Raw genomic sequence first — 19,420 nt, 5'->3', positions numbered from 1 at the left:
GTAGGAATGAAAATACTTCAAATCTCTGAAAATACAGTTTTTAAAAAATTAACCAAGTGCCTTGCCTTTTCAGGAAAGAAAAGACAATCTGGGAACAGAATTTGCAGAGATCCAGATATTTAAGCTCAGGTCAGGAATTATCACAATCGATTCATCCAAAAGCTATTTTCATTGGCTGTGTCCTTCTATGCCCAAGAGTCTAAGCTACTGGTCATTTCTATCTTCTCCTATCCCATCATTGCTTGCAGGATCCAGGAAATTATTTTTGATAACAAAAGAAACTCATAAAGCTAAGAATTATATGTTGATTGCCTTAATATGTAGCTACAATTTGTCCATGGATAATTGGACTTTTGTGTTTATTTTATTATTGCACAAAAACTTATGTACTGGCTATATTTGGTTATCTAGGAAAATTAAGTCTGCAAAAGGAGAAGAAAAGGAACCTGCCACTCTTTCTGTCCAAAAGAATTAGGGAGCAGTTGATCTCTTCTGCATAATCATTCTTTCAACTATTAAGAAGGAGAGGGGACCAAGGAGGGAAGAGACTGATAAACTCACTCTGCACAGAATCATTCCAGCAGCCCATGTTGCCATGCAGCACATCCTGAATCAGCAGAGATCTGGTGAAAATAAGCAGGACTCTGATCAGTTAGGAAACAAAGCAGCTTGGAAGATTCTTAATCTCTGCAATATGCAGCAAACTTCACACAAAATTTCTTTGACATATATGCAGATTCTTTAATAAATACTTGTATAAATACTCGTTTGCCCAGCACTTCAATATGCACAATAAGAGAAACTACAGGGGGTGAACAAAAAAATGGAAACACTTGACTTTTGGGCATAATAATAATAATAATAATAATAATAATAATAATAATAATAATTATTATTATTATTATTATTATTATTATTATTATTATTATTATTATTATTATTTATTGGATTTGTATGCCGCCCCTCTCCACAAATAAATAAAAACTCGACATATTTTAATGGGTTTTTTTGTTTTTTTTAAAAAAAATCTTTTACTTGATATATTTTTTAAACTATCTTTTTTAAACTGAAATTTAAGGAAATTGGTTATAACCACCTAGAAATGGCAGACTTCTCAGGCTTTCAAAGAGGCCAAATTGTTGTGCTCGAATGGCAGGCTCTAGTGTAACAGAAAGTGCCCGAATGTTTGGCATTTCACAAATTCATCCTATGGTTCAAGAACTGTTTCCAGAGGGAGTTGCCATCTTTCAAAATGATAATGCACCAATCCATAGAGCAAGAATTGTTAAAGAATGGCACGAGGAACATTCTAATGAAGTTCAGCATCTCATCTGGCCACCACAATCATCAGACCTCAACATTATTGAGCATTTATGGTAGATTTTAGAGATTCAAATAAGTCGATTTCCACCACCATCGTTTCTAAAAGAACTGGAGGGTGCTTTAACTGAAGAACGGGCTAAAATTCCTTTGGAAACAATTCACAATTTGTATGAATCAATATCTCGGAGAATTGAGGCTGTATTTGCTGCAAAAGGTGGACCAACACCATATTAAAAGATATTTTGGTGATTTTTTCAAGGTGTTTCCGTTTTTCTGTCCACCCCCTGTAGTTTTACCAGCATTTCTTATTTCTTACAGTGTAATGTGCAGCCACTCTACATAGACCTAAAATACTTAGATAGCATATAACAACAGTATAAAATAAAGAACTCTTCTGAGCTTAGAGAAAGCTAAACATTTGTACATGAGACACTGATCCCCGGGAATGCATTATCTGGGGACACCTAAACTGATCCTAAACATTCACAATATTTTTAAATAAAGTAATAGATAAGAGATATTTATTTAAAGAAAGAAAGAAAGATATTTACATAAAGCTGTTTAATTATGTTTAATGAGCCTTGCATTTTTGAGCTGTTAATTTTTGGAAGCTTTTAACATGTTTATATGTAGTAATAGTGGTAGAAATACCCTATAGCTGAGATTGAGTTGGGATTCTCTGGGTTCCACTGATTTAGCAATATCAGAATTCAGAAGAATACCTTTTCTGTGGAAACACCTGCTCTCTAGAATGAGGTTCCCCCCAATACACACATCAAATTCAAACAACTCCCATCCTATTGGTATTTCAAAGCAGCTTCAAGGCCTGGCCTTTTGCCCAGATCATTGGAGAAAACAACTAATGCTCTTTTCTCTTCCCCTCTGGGTTTGTTTTCTTTGCCATCATTGTTTGTACTGTTGTGTAAACTGCTCAGGTCACTGGTAGATGGGCAGCCTATAAATTTAATTAATACACCATCCAACAACAACATCTATCTATTTCAGGTCCTTGGAAAGTTTGATAGGCCGATAAAAATGCCAAATTCAGACAGACTATGACCAACCATAGTAATACATTTTACTTTTACTTTTTTTCAACTATGTGCTTTACTGTTGTTGCTTGAAAGTTACAACTGGCTTTCAATATGAGCCAAATGTTAACAAACACCAAAGCAAGAAAATCCTACTGGATGTCCTCTTTTGAATGAAATGGCATACTTCAGGCCTAATGTGACTCTACTAATAAATAGGAAGTCTACATGGTGCAAAAATATCGGAAAATAAATTGATATAGATACATGGGAAAATGTTTGGACTTTAAATTGGAAAATGACAAAATCAGTTTCCCTAAAAGAAAATCAAATTAAGATGTTTTACAGGTGGCACCTCCCACCAAATAGGATAGCAAAAATGTTCCCTAAGACTTCCCCATTATGTTGGAAATGTAAGAAGGAAATAGGGTCCTACTATCACCAATGGTGGACGTGTAGTAAAGTTAAGCTTTATTGGAAAATGATAGAAAGAATAATAAAAGAAATAGTAAAACAGGAGATAGAAATAACCCCGGAATTTTATTTACTGGGCATAACTAATCAGAAATATAAGAAAGAAATTTTACATCTAGTTACCCATATTTTGACCGCGGCCAGGATAATATACGCGCAAAATTGGAAAGGGGAAAATATCCCCAAAGAAGAGGAAGTTATTAAGAAAATATTAGACTGCGCTGAAATGGATATGATGACAAGACGGTTAAAAGATCAAGAAGAAACAGAATTTTATGAGATATGGAACAAAGTGTATATATATGGATAAACAAGAAGAAATATTAAAAGTAAAAAAAAAAAGAGAATTGTATTAGTAGAGATATGATTTAAGAGTTATGTTAGAATTAGTTTATGTGTGAAGATTTATTACATAAGGTAAAACAAATTTCTTCTTTTCGTTTAAAGTAATAAGTTGATCCTAAATATTTTTTTTGAATGTATTCTTTTTTCTGTATTGAAATTTTACTTCTAGAATAAGTGGGGAAGATACAACCCCATTTCTATGTTAAATGTATGTTTGTCAGTTTTATCTATTTTAAGAAAATTAATATAATATATTGGGGGGGGGGAAAAATATATATATAAAAAAATAGGAAGTCTACAAAAGCTGAAGCAGAGCCTCAAAAAAATAACCTGATCTCAGTTACAGACAGGAAGCCTGAACCCACATTTTCTTCTTCACAGCCAATGTTTTCTTACCTGTTCAGGACATCAGCTACTTCTCGGCAGTTCTTGCCGTCCCAGGCACAATATGGATCCCGGGCCAGGATGCAACTGAAGCAGGAGTTGTATTGTGAACAAGTGGACAGTGGTAACTGCAAGACGCCACTCTGGGCTCCAACGTATAAGTTTCTCTGCAAAAGAAGGATACTTAGCACCAATTCCACATACTAGTCTTGATGAATATATCTGTCATGGTTTTATTTATTTATTTGTTTATTTATTTATTGGATTTGTATGCCGCCCCTCTCCGTGAACTCGGGGCGGCTAACAACAGTGGTAAAAACAACATGTGACAATCCAATACTAAAAACAGCTAAAAACCCTTGTTATAAAACCAATCATACATACAAACATACCATGCATAAATTGTAGACGCCTAGGGGGAAAGAATATCTCAGTTCCCCCATGCCTAACGGCAGAGGTGGGTTTTAAGGAGCTTACAAAAGGCAAGGAGGGTGGGGGCTATTTTAATCTCTGGGGGGGAGTTGGTTCCAGAGGGCCGGGGCCGTCACAGAGAAGGCTCTTCCCCTGGGTCCCGCCAAACGGTATTGTTTAGTTGACGGGACCTGGAGAAGGCCCACTCTGTGGGACCTAACTGGTCGCTGGGATTCGTGCGGCAAAAGGCGGTCCCTGAGATAATCTGGTCCGGTGCCATGGAGGGCTTTATAGGCCATAACCAACACTTTGAATTGTGACCGGAAACTGATCGGCAACCAATGCAGACTGCGGAGTGTTGGTGTTTGTTGTGATTCAGCCTGAGGCTCCTCAGGGACCGGCTGGATCTCTGCCGGATCCATGCCCAGAGGAGGAGGACAGTGAACAGGAGGGGGAGGACCAGGCAGACGGGGGAGAGGAACGTCAGGAAGAGGAGGAGGGAGAGCAGCCTGAGACCCCCGGGGGGGGGCTCTCCCCAGCTAGTAGCCTGGATTCATTGGATGAAGACGCACAGGCTATAATAGACATGAGGCAGCGACGAGTAGCTCAAAGACGGGGCCAATTAGAAAGGTATTTCCATCCCTGAATTGGCAACAGCTGGGTTTGGGTGTGGTTCTCCTCAGCAGGGTTGAAAAGGCAGACCCGCCCTTACAGTCTTGTGGAGAGTTATCAATTGGGAGTCCTTTGACCTTGCTTCGATCCTCGGCGTCTCTGATCCTGGCTTGTGGCCTAGAAGTCTGGAAGACTTGGGGGAGGCGTGGGCTTTATTATCTCCAGCGTTGTTTTTGCCAGCAAGAATCCTGTTTTATTGCCTGGCCTTTTTTGTTACCTGAGTTTGCTTTGGATTATATAAACTGCTTTTGCTTTTTACCAGTGTGTCTGCCTACTCTTTTTGGTTGGTGTTGGCGTCTGGGGGGACCCAGACAGAACAGTGTTATATGGGCATTTTTGGAAAGCCCATGATTGCTCTCGCAGCTGCATTCTGCACGATCTGAAGTTTCCGAACACTTTTCAAAGGTAGCCCCATGTAGAGAGCGTTACATTAGTCGAGCCTCGAGGTGATGAGGACATGAGTGACTGTGAACAGTGAGTCACAGTCCAGATAGGGCCGCAACTGGTGCACCGGGCGAACCTGGGCAAGCACCCCCCTCGCCACAGCTGAAAGATGTTTCTCTAATGTGAGCTGTGGATCGAGGAGGACGCCCAAGTTGCGGACCCTCTCTGAGGGGGTTAGTAATTCCCCCCCCCAGGGTGATGGACAGACAGATGGAATTGTCCTTGGGAGGCAAAACCCACAGCCACTCCGTCTTATCAGGATTGAGTTTGAGTCTGTTGACACCCATCCAGACCCCAACAGCCTCCAGGCACCGGCACATCACTTCCACTGTTTCACTGACTGGACAAGGGGTGGAGATGTAAAGCTGGGTATCATCTGCATCCAAATCCTAAAGCAGAGTATTGATTCTGCCAAATCACAGATGAATAGCAGCTTAAGGAGCAGAATTCCAAGGCCTGGCTTAAGACATGAAAGAGTGGAAATGTTAAAACACGGACAGGACTCTTTGCCACTAAAATCTCAACTGACACTCACTAGGATAACACAGAGAGGGCTTCAGTCACATCAGACTCATTCATAAAAATATACAAGGGGTTAGGATAACACCACTGCCCCAGACTATTTTTATTTCCACAAAACATTCTTTAAATGTTTAATGTTTAATTAGTTCAATTAAAGAACCAGCAGCTGTTTTATTCACGAGCTTCGTTAAAGTAACATTTGTTTAATATTTTAATGAGTTAGTTCAATAACCAGATTAAACATGTGAATGGAATTCCACAGCTGCCCAACCAATTCAATTCAATTCAATTTATTAGATTTGTATGCCGCCCCTCTCCGAAGACTCGGGGCGGCTCACAACAATAATAAAAACAATATTCCAGCGAAAACAAATCTAATATTAAAAAGCACATAAAACCCTATCATATTTTAAAAAGCAAACAACATATACATACCCAAACATAAATATAAAAAAGCCTGGGGGAAAGGTGTCTCAACTCCCCCATGCCTGGCAGTATAGATGGGTCTTGAGCAATTTACGAAATACAAGGAGTGTGGGGACAGTTCTAATCTCCGGGGAGAGTTGATTCCAGAGGGCCGGGGCTTCCACAGAGAAGGCTCTTCCCCTGGGGCCCGCCAAACGACATTGTTTGGTCGACAGGATCCGGAGAAGGCCAACTCTGTGGGACCTTATCGGTCACTGGGATTCATCCGGTAGCAGGCGGTTCCAGAGGTAAAAAACCATTTTTTGTTCCTGTACTAGAACTACAATCTGGAAAGGACACTTAATGTCCTATTGACCACTTCTTCTTCCTATCTAGGTAGATAATGGAATGGAGATAGATAGCCATTATTAGGTGATGGTAAGTAAAAGAAAACAAAGTGTGACCCCTTTCTCACAATATGGAGAGTCCAGTTAGTTACTGACTTTGATCTTTCTTACTGGTGCTTTTGGAAATAGTGATGTGTATTTGAACTAAAAGTATCTATTTAAGGAATACAAAATACTTGCCAGGAAATAATCAGCTTTCCATCGGGCCTTGCACCTGGAGAATTTTAGCATAGCTTTACTACCTAACATGTCCTTCCCATCAGCCATGCAGAAGGCACTAGGTATAATTGGGTTGCTGCAATTTATCACTGTCTGAGATATATTATTATGTGCTGCCAGGCCTTCGCAGTGGCACTATAATGGAGAGGCTTGTTTTTTCAGCCACTCTTTCCTCTTCAGATCATGACCCTGGAGAACCAGGGAAGTAAAGCTGGGCAACTAACATTTTTTTAAAAAATATATTCCCATGGAACAGCTGGGTGGAATTAGTTTGTGCAAGTTTTGGTTGGTTTGGTGGCATATTTACCTCCCCTCCCTTAGTTGAATCAGTCAACTGACCCTTCTTTGTTGTTTCCATAACAACAAACCACTGACTGCTTATATTACACATAAGGCACAAACTAGGCAAGTACTTTTTGTCTTAGCATATGATACAAAGTCAGCCTGTATGGATATTAGGTCATGTGAACCCATGCAATATGGGTTAATGAAATAAATCAACGTTATGCTTGTGTAGGTGTGCTATATGAACGAATGTCATGAACATTATCTACCAATAGTTGATATAACGGTTCTGCTCCAGATCTCTCTAACTACTTTATCATTCTCTTTCATCAACAGAATACTTCTCTCTCTCTCTCTCTCTCTCTCTCTCAATAATATTTTATATTTCTGCTAGGGAGGATTATGATTTTAAAAAAAGATACTCTTTATTATCTTGGCTGCATCATCAGAGTTTTCCAGCAGATGGAAGCAATGAAACGGAACACTATGCTGGTATTATCTATGCAGCCATTTATTTCACATTTATTTATTATTTATTCAGCATGGATAAAGAGTATTATTCTATCAACTAGTATGAAGAAGTAGGTCTCCAATAACAACCTTCAGATCAAAACATCCAGGAATAGACATTTTATTTTCAATGGAAGACTGGGAACTGAGGTGGCAAGGAAGGGCACACGCCTCCCATACACCTGGCGCGAAGCTGCCTCCCATCCATTGTCTCCCATACACTGGCTGCTGCTACCTGCTGCCATACACTGGCTGCTGCTACCTCCTTCCCATGCTGAAGGGCTCCCCACTCCTCTCGCTCGCTCGCTTTGTAGCTGGCACCTTTCCTTCGCTGTGGTGACTCCTCGGCTGCCTAGAGCGAAGGGAGCGTTTCTTTTCTCTGGGAACTGGCAGAGGTTTATTCCCTGTCCAAGTGCCCAGATAAAGGAAAATGCTTATTTTGCTCTGAATTGCCAAAGACTCCTTAAGCGCCACCGAAAGGCTCCTCTGGCAGCCCGAGATGGCCGGGATTAAAGGGGGAATGGCAGGAAACTGGCTGGGCCTTTGTGCCGCTCTCAAATTTCCTGGGAAATTTTTCCAGGCTCGGGTTCTTAAGTAAAGGCAAAAAATCTTGAACACCCAGTTCTTTTCTAGAAAAGTTCTAAAATAAAGGCGTTCTTATGTAGAGGTACCACTGTATTTTATTGCTTTATTTTATGGAAGGTCAGTCTTGAGGACAGCCTACTTTTGTTTCAAGCTACAACATTATATTTTAATGCTAGTGGCAGACAGAAAATAAATCTGGATGCTGGTTGGTTGGTTTTTATTTCTCTGTTGTATAATAATAACAAAACTGGGTTTTTTCACGCCTGAATTACATGAGAGAAAAAAAGGAAGTTCAAGGTTACCATGAGTGGATTACTGCTGGAAGAAATTCAGTTAAGAAGATGAAAATAAACTATAAAATTCTTAAATATCCATCCTTTTTAAAATTCAGTACATTTTGCTCTAGGGTCTAATTAGTGGGACTTGGAATTCAATGAATAATGAAAAGCAAGCTAAAATCACTTTTAAAAATAAATTAAGAGTGAAATAAAATAAAGCAAATTAGAAACCCATTCTTAAAAATAACAAGTTAAAATACAGTGATACCTCATCTTACAAACCCGTCATACAAACTTTTTGAGATACAAACCCAGGGTTTAAGATTTTTTTGCCTCTTCTTCCAACTATTTTCACCTTACAAACCTAAGCTGTTGCCACTGGGATGCCCCGCCTCCGGACTTCTGTTGCCAGCAAAGCGCCCGTTTTTGCACTGCTAGGATTCCCCCGAGGCTCCCCTCCATGGGAAACACCACCTCCGGACTTCTGTGTTTTTGCGATGCTGCAGGGGAATCCCAGCAGCTCAAAAACGGACGCTTCGCTGGCAACAGAAGTCCGGAGGTGGGGTTTCCTAGCGAGGGGAGCCTTAGCGAAATTGCAGCATCACAAAAACATGGAAGTCCGGAGGTGGGGTTTTGAGGACTTCCATGTTTTTGCGATGCTGCAATTTCGCTGAGGCTCCCCTCACTGGGAAACTCCACCTCCGGACTTCCGTTGCCACCATTTTTGCGCTGCTGGGATTCCCCTCCTGGGATTTCCCTGCAGCATCACAAAAACACGGATGTCCGGCGGTGGGGTTTCCCATGGAGGGACGCCTCAGGGGAATCCCAGCAGCACAAAAACGGGCGCTTCGACTGGCAAAAGGGGTGAGTTTTGGGCTTGCACGCATTAATCGCTTTTCCATTGATTCCTATGGGAAACATTGTTTTGTCTTACAAACTTTTCACCTTACAAACCTCGTCCCGGAACCAATTAAGTTCGTAATACGAGATATCACTGTATATTAGTTATTTTATCTTGCAGGTTGTTGTGGACATGGAGACCAGCTAAAGAGAAGGTAGGCAAAAGTTGAGGATAAATTCAAATTGTCTTGGTTTGATTCTTACTATTCAAATTAGTTTGTTATTTTTGTAATGCAGGTTTTTTTCACTGGGAGAAGTGTAATTTAAAGAGCTGTATTTAATAGTAATGGAGAGAGGTCCACAACTGTTTATATTACCTGTTGTTTGGAAATGACGATGTTCTCTACAGGTTGGGGGTTCTTGAAGGCCTGCATCTCCTCTGTGATATGGACCGTGGAGCCAATGACGACAGCCTTGTGAATCCATCCATTACCTATTAAGAGGTAGTTAATCATTTAAAGGAGCAGCAATAAGAATTAAATTTACAACCTCATTATTAAGTCCCTTTTGTAGGATGTGGTTTCATCCTGATCCTGATTAGTAAACAAGGTATCTATCCAATTCCATACTGAAGCAGAGCAAATGTATGCTTTAATAATGTAGATCTAGTCTGTGTTGCAGGGTGGAATTCCTAAATCTGCATCATCGGAATATCTTAGCACTGAAATTCTAAGAATTGAAGACTTCTGGAGGAAATCAGATTTCAAGTGGTCATTTATAGCAATCATTACAAATCAAATATTTTCCTGATCCACCCATTCCATCCCATTCTGGCATCGGAACAGAATATCTCTGGGACCGCCTTCTGCCACACGAATCCCAGCGACTGGTTAGGTCCCACAGAGTTGGCCTTCTCCGGGTCCCGTCAACTAAACAATGTCGGTTGGCGGGCCCCCGGGGAAGAGCCTTCTCTGTGGCGGCCCCGACTCTCTGGAACCAGCTCCCCCCAGAGATTAGAACTGCCCCTACCCTCCTTGCCTTTCGTAAACTCCTTAAAACCCACCTTTGTCGTCAGGCATGGGGGAACTGAGATATCTCCCCCGGGCCTATTCAATTCAATTTATGTATGGTATGCTTGTATGTATGTTTGCTTAAATAATGGGGTTTTTTAATATTTTAAATTGTAAATTATTAGATTTGTCATGAACTGTTTTATTGTGTTGTGAGCCGCCCCGAGTCTACGGAAAGGGGCGGCATACAAATCTAATAAAATAAATAAATAAATAAACTACTGAGAATTATATTTATGAATTAAGAGCATTCTAAATACAACTCAGGACTGAATGTCCATGATGTCACCTACCCCATTTCTAGAACAAAATTCTCATTCCTCTTTATGGATTAAATCTGTGTCTCTTTTTAATCAAAAACCATTAAGGGGAAATTGGAAAAAAAAAAAGATGAATTGTTTGTTTTCAGGGAAGGGATGGATGAGCTCCCTCCAGAAGCAATACAGAGGGAGGTAGACTATAAGGTGCTGTAAGAAAAAATACAGCACTTGTATGTCAACCATAATTGAATGGCACTGAGATAGCTTAGGTTTAGAGAGGCCAAGTTCTGTGTTAGAATAGAATAGAATAGAATTCTTTATTGGCCAAGTGTGATTGGACACACAAGGGATTTGTCTTGGTGCATGTGCTCTCAGCATACATAAAAGAAAATATAGATTTGTGAAGAATCATGTGGTACAACACTTAATGATTGTCATAGGGGTCAAATAAGCAATGAAGGGGTCATAGGGGTCAAATAAGCAATATTAACAAAAATCTTAGGATACAAGCAACAAGTTACAGTCATATAGTCCTAAGTGGGAGGAAATGGGTGATAGGAATGATGAGAAAAAACTAGTAGAAATAGAAGTGCAGATAGTAAAAAATTTGACAGTGTTGAGGGAATTATTTGTTTAGTAGAGTGATGGCGTTCAGGGAAAAACTGTTCTTGTGTCTAATTGTCTTGGTGTGCAGTGTTCTACAGTGTCATTTTGAGGGTAGGAGTTGAAACAGTTTGTGTCCAGAATGCGAGAGGTCAGTTAATATTTTTGCAGCCCTCTTTTTGACTCGTGCAGTATACAGGAATATAGAAAAAAATGGAAATTTTGTATGAAAAAAAGCAAATTATGATTACGTTTCCTTGCATGTAGTTTAAAAAGGAGCTAACAATTTAAAGTCTTTTGAGTTGTTAAGAATGCACATGCATGCATGATGAATCTAACTGCAATTACCTGTTCCCAGAAAGAGGATGTCATATATGTGCCCATCCAGGGCTTGGATTCTGTCTACTGCCACTTGGGTGTAGACCACATTTTTCTTTATTAGCAGAGGAACTCTGTCTATAGGTTTCACCTCTTCATACATCAGTGGGTGAAGCTTGATGAAATCCAGCACACCATTGGGCAGATCCTGGGAGGAGTTGTAGCCTCTTTTGCGAGCACGATTGGTAATGCACTGTAGAGAGGAAACGGCTGTAATTGGCCCCACCAGATCCAAAGCTTAACGTTTCTTTCTTTAACTTGGTTCCTTCCACATCTGTTTTAGTCCAGTTCCCATCATTATCAATTAGAAATGTTGGAAGCATAATCCAAAACAACTGGAGGAACTAAGTTTTCAAAAGGTTACATAAAGACTAAGGCATACAAATTAAAGCCTTCTGATGGACTTGCACGCCTTCAAACTGCAGCAAAGATTTAAATGCATTCCCATATAATTTCCCAATGTACTCAACCTACTCATTTTAATCATTTACCTAGAGCAGTGATGGCGAACCTATGGCACGAGTGCCACAGGCGGCACGCGGAGCTATATCTGCTGGCACGTGAGCTATTGCCCTAGCTCAGCTCCAGTGTGCATGTGTGTGCCGGCCAACTGAGTTTTGGCTCACCCAGAGGCTCTGGGAGGGCGTTTCTGGTCTCCAAAGGGAAGCCTTTGGAGCCTGGAGAGGGTGAAACACTGTTAGTATGGGGTACATGATATCTTAGGGATTGCCACTGTAAACTATATATTGTAAACTGTACCAAACTTGTACTTAAAGAGTTAATGTGCACTTAAAGGGTTAACTTGTACTTGAAGAGTTAATATTCAAGGCTGTTTCGTCACTTCCTCATTGAAGCTATAAAAGCTCATTATTTTGCTCAGTCATTTCCTTTCCTTTACTTTTGCCTGAGACGGGGGAGTTGTGCTTGTATTAGCTTTGTGCTTTTATCTATATTGTATTTTAGCTTTGTGCTTTTATCTATATTGTATTTTGCTTTGTGCTAATCTTGTAATTGCTCAGTGCGTATTATTCTGTATTTGCTTCGTGCTTATTCTGGATTGTTTATATTTTGCTTATATGTAAATAATACTTATTTAACTAAGTCTGTGTCTTGGCTTTATCACACATCCACGCTCTGTTAAAATTGTCGAAGGTTTCATAGCCTAGCTCAGTGATTTTCAACCTTTTTTGAGCTGCGGCACATTTTTTACATTTATGAAACCCTGGGGCACATTGAGGGGGGGGGAAGAGGGCTAAAAAAAGTTTGGACAAAATAATTCTCTCTCTCTTCCTCCCCTTCGCTCTATTTCTTTCTCCTTCCCTCTTTCTCTCCCTTCCTTCCTTCCTTCCTTCTTCTTTCTCTCTCTCTCTCTCCATCCCTCTTTCTCTTTTTTGCTCTCTTTCTCTCTCCCTCCCTATGTCCCTCTATGTCTTTCTCTCTCTCTCCTTCCCTCCCTCTCTTTCTCTCTCTCTCTCTTGCTTTCTCTCTCTCTCTTGCTCTCTCTCTCTCTCTTTCTCTTGTTCTCTTTCCCTCTCTCTTGCTTTCTCTCTCTCTTGCTTTCTCTCTCTCTCTCTTGCTTTCTTTCTCTCTGAGCTTCGCGGCACACCTGACCATGTCTCACAGCACACTAGTGTGCCACGGCACACTGGTTGAAAAACACTGGCCTAGCTAACTGAGACAAGCCAACAAACACGAACCTACTGGCCTCGCCAGAAGTTTGGAAACAGGCCGTTTCTGGCCTCCAGAGGACCTCTGGGGGGTGGGGGAAGCTTTTTCCGTCCTCCCTAGGCATTGAATTATGGGTTAGGGCACTCACACATACACAATAGTGTGCGTGCATGCTCTTTTGGTACTCGAGGAAAAAAAGGTTTGCCATCACTGGCCTAGAGTTTTTTTTTAAAAGGCATAACTCCTCTGTAAAATATCACAGGGAGTTCCCATATCTACGATATTTCACTCTGGATCTTTGGATCTCATATGACAAGGAAGTACATGCATAGTTCATCTGAATAAAGATGAACATGAGATACAGATGGATTTAACTCACTGATCCTGGCCGTGGCTCTGGTACATCGCCAATGTACTGGGACCACTTGCGGGAAGAGTCTTGATATTCCATGTAGGCCCCTTCAAAAGCTTTTCGCATCTCTGAGATGTTGTATCGGCAAACAGCAGACACTTCTATGCTCCTCCTAGGAAATATAGGAAAATGGTGGGAAAGGTTAAATTTCAAGGCTCTAAGCATTGGTCACAAACCAGGAGAAGGTAGGTTTTAATTTCTGTGAAGGATTACATTCCCTTAGGACTGACATGCAACCTTTTTGCAGTCAAACAATTGGTCTTCATTTTTATATTTGTTCGGCTTCCAAGAAATTGTTATCAACATGGCAGCAATACACAAAGATTCACTGGGGTTGTGAGGCAACTTGCCTGGCAGATAATGTCAGTAATCTGCCCCCCTCAGAGAAGGTCCGCAACTTGGGCGTCCTCCTCAATCCACAGCTCACATTACAGAAACATCTTTCAGTTGTGGCGAGGGGGCGTTTGCCCAGGTTCGCCTTGTGCACCAGTTGCGACCCTACTTGGACCAGGAGTCACTGCTCACAGTCACTCATGCCCTCATCACCTCGAGGCTCGACTACTGTAATGCTCTCTACATGGGGCTACCTTTGAAAAGTGTTCTGAAACTTCAGATCGTGCACAATGTAGCTGCAAGAGCAATCATGGGCTTTCCCAAAAATGCCCATGTTACACCAACACTCCGCAGTCTGCATTGGCTGCCGATCAGTTTCCGATCACAATTCTAAGTGTTGGTTATTCCCTTCATGGCACCAGACCAGATTATCTCAGGGACCGCCTTCTGCTGCACGAATCCCAGCGACCAGTTAGGTCCCACAGAGTAGATCTTCTCCGGGTCCCGTCAACTAAACAATGTCTCTTGGCGGGACCCAGGGGAAGAGCCTTCTCTGTGGCGGCCCCGGCCTTCTGGAACCAACTCCCCCCAGAGATTAGAATTGCCCCCACCCTCCTTGCCTTTCGTAAGCTACTTAAAACCCACCTCTGCCGTCAGGCATGGGGGAATGGAGATCCTCTTTCCCCCTAGGCCTTTACAATTCTATGCATGGTATGTATGTATGTATGTTTGGTTTTTATATTAATGTTTTAGTATTAGATATTTTAATATTAATATTAAATATTTTAGTATTAGATTACTATTGTACACTGTTTTATTGTTTCTATTAGCCACTCTGAGTCTCCGGAGAGGGGCGGCATACAAATCCAATCAATGAATCAATCAATGAATCAATGAATCAATCAATCAATCAATCAACAAACAAACAAACAAACATACAAACAAATAAATATTTAATCTATCATTAGTTGCTGCTTTGATCACATCCAGCTGCAATGTTGCTATTTTAACATAACTCATAGCAACATTGTCAGATTCTTTATGCTGTATCCCATCATTGTTGCTAACCTGCCAGGAAGTACTTCATCATAGACTTTCTGAAGTTTGCCATTGGTCTTGGAATGCAACCTTGACCTTATGAATGTCTGGTTTTAGAACACAGATTATACACCAAATTCTTTACATATACCATTATTTGGAGTTGGCTCAGTCTCTTTCACGTAATAACTGAATCTGATGACTTCATGTCATAATCTAGGACAAGGGAACAGGGAAGGTGCAGTAGCAGAAGATGGTGTAACCTTGGAATCTTAACACAGAAGTATTAGGCTAAGGGCACATTACACCTAGTTATGGGCCGATAGTTGGGGGAAAGATCAAAAGCAACATGAGAAAATATTATTTTACTGAAAGAGTAGTAGATGCTTGGAACAAACTTCCAGCAGACGTATTTGGTAAATCCACAGTAACTGAATTTAAACATGCCTGGGATAAACATAGATCCATCCAAAGATAAAAATACAGTTAATAATATAAGGGCAGACTAGATGGATCATGAGGTCTTTTTCTGCCGTCAGTCTTCTATGTTTCTATCTATACCACATAATTACGGAAGTATCAAGCAATCACTAAGATTAATTACCGCTGATAGCCCCTCTTCCAAATTTTCTAGTCTCCTTTGAAATTTTCTAAATTACTTGGGCCATCCTGATTTTTAACAGCAAATATTGCATACAAATCCAATAAATAAATAAATAAATTCCACAATTCAACTATACTGCTTCACTGGGTGGGAGGGGCAGCTGAAGGTGCATAAGATTGATAGGATTTATTTTTTGAAGATAAAAGGGAGCCTTATATATTTGAAAGGACTACACATAAAACATCTTGTACATTCCACATGCTTCTCTGAGATCAATGGCATGGGCCGCTTATTAGTAAATACATTTGATCTGCAGTCCTTTCACAATGGGGATATAGCTTCCTGGGTGGCATTTGCTATAAATGCAGACTTCAAAGCTGACAGATATTACAAAAGCACAAAGGTGCTAATTAACTGAGGAGAACTTGTAAAAATTCACAGCATCATTAAGAGAAACATGCAAAAGCTGTCCTTGGCTTAGTTCAAAAATAAGGGGGAAAAGAAACTGGCAGCTGTGGTTGTGATTAGAGTCCATATGGTAAACTGCAATCTTTGTCCCCCACCAAAGGAATCTTGCCAAAATATTGGTGTGGTTTTTCTTCCCATCACTACTGCCTTCTGCATAAACAGCTAATATTAATTGATACCACAACTAATCACCCAGTAGAATTTCTTTCATAAAACACCCACAGCAAGAACACATGGTTGTTGTACCAATTGCAAACCAAAACATTTATAAGGACAGATGACTGTACTGGTAATCACAACCAGGAAGTTTTTTTAATGTTCCTCTATCCAATCACAGCTTAACAGAAGAACATATTTGTTTGTGGAATGAGAATTGTGCATAGTTAAAGAATGTGTCTGTCTTGGCCAATATAAAATGCCTAGGCTAGGGTGACCTGTGCTAGAAGAAGGAGGGTCCTGCTGCATCAGTGTTTAAGAAAAAAAAGTTTCAAGAAGTATCTGAAGGCAAGAAGAGCTATTTATTCATTCATTCATTCATTCATTCATTCATATATTCATTCATTCATTCCTTCATATATACATTCATTCATTCATTCATTCATTCATTCATATATTCATCCATCCATCCATCCATCCATCCATCCATCCATCCATCCATTGGATTTCTATACCGCCCCTTTCCGAAGACTTGGGGTGGCTTCCAACATATGAAAAACAGTAAATTACAATAAAACCAATCCAATTAAATTAAAATTACTTAGTTATCTAAAACCACTAATTATTATTAAAAATCAATCACACCCATTTGTACAGCAATCACACAATCATTTGTTGGCCAGGGACTAAGATTTAATCGGCCCAAGCCTGATGGCATAAATGGGTCTTAAGACTCTTACGAAAGTTAGCTCAAGAGCTCCTGAAAAGATTAAGAATTCAATTGCCAAATTTTCCCTATCAACATCAGATGATTTTTCTCAGTTGTTTAATGTGTTTGTGAATAGTAGAACATACAGCATACACTCTAGAATTCTTTCAAAAAGTGGTTTGAGTCTGTATCTGTTGGCTTGGAACTTAGACTGAACTGATTTATACCAGTTTGTGAAAACACAGTACTGTATTTCCTTAAACTTTCAGATACAGTATATATCAGTGATGGCGAATCTATGGCATGGGTGCCACAGGTGGCACATGGAGCCATCTCTGCTGACACATGAGCTGTTGCCCTAGCTCATCTCCAATGTGCATGTGTGTGCCGGCCAGCTGATTTTTGGCTCACACAGAGGCTCTGAGGGGGCGTTTTTGACTTCCAGAGAGCCTCGGGGGGGGGGAGTTTTTACCCTCCCCCAGCTCCAGGGAAGCCTTTGGAGCCTGGGGAGGGCAAAACACGAGTCCATTGGGCCCACCAGAAGTTGGGAAACAGGACGTTTCCAGTCTGCAGAGGGGCTCCAGGGGATGGGGAAAACTGTTTTTGCGCTCCCCAGGCATTGGATTATGGGCGTGGGCACTCCTGCATGCACGATAGCACACACACATGCTCTTTTTTATTTATTATTATTATTGGTAGTAGTATTATTAGTATTATCATCATCATCATCATCATGCTTCTTTATATAATAAAAGTGGTTTGGGTCCTTTTAATCCTTTCTTAGTAGGAAAAAAGAAAGCATTAAAAAGACCCTCCAGCTCTTGGGGGGCAAAAGGGAATCTTCCCGATGTGCCCATGGAAATAATTAATAAATGATGATGATGATGATGATGATGATGATAAATAAATAAATAAATATTATTTTTTTTTAAAAAAGGTGGCTTCACTGGGATTTGAACCCCGATCACTAGATTCAAAGTCGAGAGAGCTAACCATATTTCCGAGCTTTTATTTCTTTCCTAATGGGTTTGCACGCATTATTTGCTTTTACATTGATTCCCATGAGAAAAAATGATTCTACTTAAGAACTTTTCTACTTAAGAACCTGGTCACGGAACAAATTAAGTTCTTAAGTAGAGGTACCACTGTATTTCCTTTCTAGTTTCTGCCCTGTTCCCTAAACATTCCTAAGCATTCTGCTTGCCTTTTGGCAAAGCTGATGGACCACATTAGTCAAACTGTCATTTATGACACATTCCAACACCTCTTTCTTGTACAATTATCTCAGAGGTAACCAATATAGCACACGTGAACACCACTCTGTCTTCATATACCTCCTTTGGTGTCTAACAGCCTTCCTCTTCCACTGACTTTAAGACAGAATGTTTTAATTAAAAATAAATATGCCAAAACTGACATGGTGCAGAGCAAAGCATTTTTATTTTCAGCATAAAAGTACACTGGATGGCAACTTTTCAAACTAACAACATTTATTAAAAGGCTTAAGCTTCTGTAAACCAGTGTTTTTCAACCAGTGTGCCGCGGCACACTAGTGTGCCGTGAGACATGGTTAGGTGTGCCGCGAAGCTCAGAGAGAGAAAGAAAGCAAGAGAGAGAGAGAAAGAGAACAAGAAAGAGAGAGAAAGCAAGAGAGAGAGAAAAAGAACAAGAGAAAGAAAGCAAGAGAGAGAAAGAAAGAGAGGGAGGGAAGGAGAGAGAGAGAAAGACATAGAGGGAGAGAGGGAGAGAGAAAGAGAGCAAAAAAGAGAGGAAGGAAGGAAGAGAAAGAAAGAGGGATGGAGAGAGAAAGAAGGAAGGCAGAGAAAGAGGGAGGGAGAGAGAAATAGAGCGAAAGGGAGCGAAAGGGAGGAAGAGAGAGAATTTTTTTGTCCAAACTTTTTTTAGCCCCCACCCTCCTCCCCGCTCAATGTGCCCCAGGGTTTCGTAAATGTAAAAAATGTGCCGCGGCTCAAAACAACTGATCCTTTCAAAAGGTATATGGAGGGGCTGTAGAGGTGTAGGGTTAAAACTCAAATGAGATTAAGGGGGAAGACAGAAGAAAGGAGGTCATGTAGATATGCAGAGAAATTACACGTAAGACAGATTTCAACGGCCTTACCAATTAATAACTGTAAAGATGGTTTTAGGAGATTCTCTTTAGATAAAATGACACGAACCTTTACAATTTATTTATTTATTTATTTATTGGATTTGTATGCTGCCCCTCTCTGGAGACTCGGGGCGGCTAACAGCAATAATAAGACAGCGTACAATAATAATCCAATACTAAAAACGATTAAAAACCCATTAATATAAAAACCAAACATACATACAGACATACCATGCATAAAATTGTAAAGGCCTAGGGGGAAAGAGTATCTCAATTCCCCCATACCTGGCGGCAGAGGTGGGTTTTAAGTAGCTTACGAAAGGCAAGGAGGGTGGGGGCAATTCTAATTTCTGAGGGGAGTTGGTTCCAGAGGGCTGGGGCCGCCACAGAGAAGGCTCTTCCCCTGGGTCCCGCCAAGCGGCATTGTTTAGTTGACAGGACCCAGAGAAGACCCACTCTGTGGGACCTAACTGGTC

At 40.6% G+C, this 19,420-nt stretch overlaps 1 protein-coding gene across 3 annotated transcripts in view; it reads right to left on the bottom strand.

Moving 5' to 3' along the window:
* Nucleotides 1-19,420, bottom strand: part of SEMA4G (semaphorin 4G) — a 175,227-nt gene that overhangs the window by 1,602 nt on the left and 154,205 nt on the right. For all 3 annotated transcript variants that reach the window (XM_070752847.1, XM_070752848.1, XM_070752846.1), the window contains exons 11-15: nucleotides 13,494-13,638; nucleotides 11,417-11,639; nucleotides 9,513-9,628; nucleotides 3,570-3,724; nucleotides 562-623 (exon numbers count right to left, since the gene is read on the bottom strand). In XM_070752847.1, coding sequence (XP_070608948.1) covers nucleotides 562-623; nucleotides 3,570-3,724; nucleotides 9,513-9,628; nucleotides 11,417-11,639; nucleotides 13,494-13,638 — 701 coding nt within the window. The remainder of the gene's footprint in view (nucleotides 1-561; nucleotides 624-3,569; nucleotides 3,725-9,512; nucleotides 9,629-11,416; nucleotides 11,640-13,493; nucleotides 13,639-19,420) is intronic.

The sequence above is a fragment of the Erythrolamprus reginae genome, chromosome 5, assembly GCF_031021105.1.
Source record: "Erythrolamprus reginae isolate rEryReg1 chromosome 5, rEryReg1.hap1, whole genome shotgun sequence".
NCBI classification, from domain to species: domain Eukaryota; kingdom Metazoa; phylum Chordata; class Lepidosauria; order Squamata; family Dipsadidae; genus Erythrolamprus; species Erythrolamprus reginae.
The sequence above is the reverse complement of the archived record's forward strand: the minus strand, read 5'-3'. Positions and strand labels throughout refer to the sequence as shown.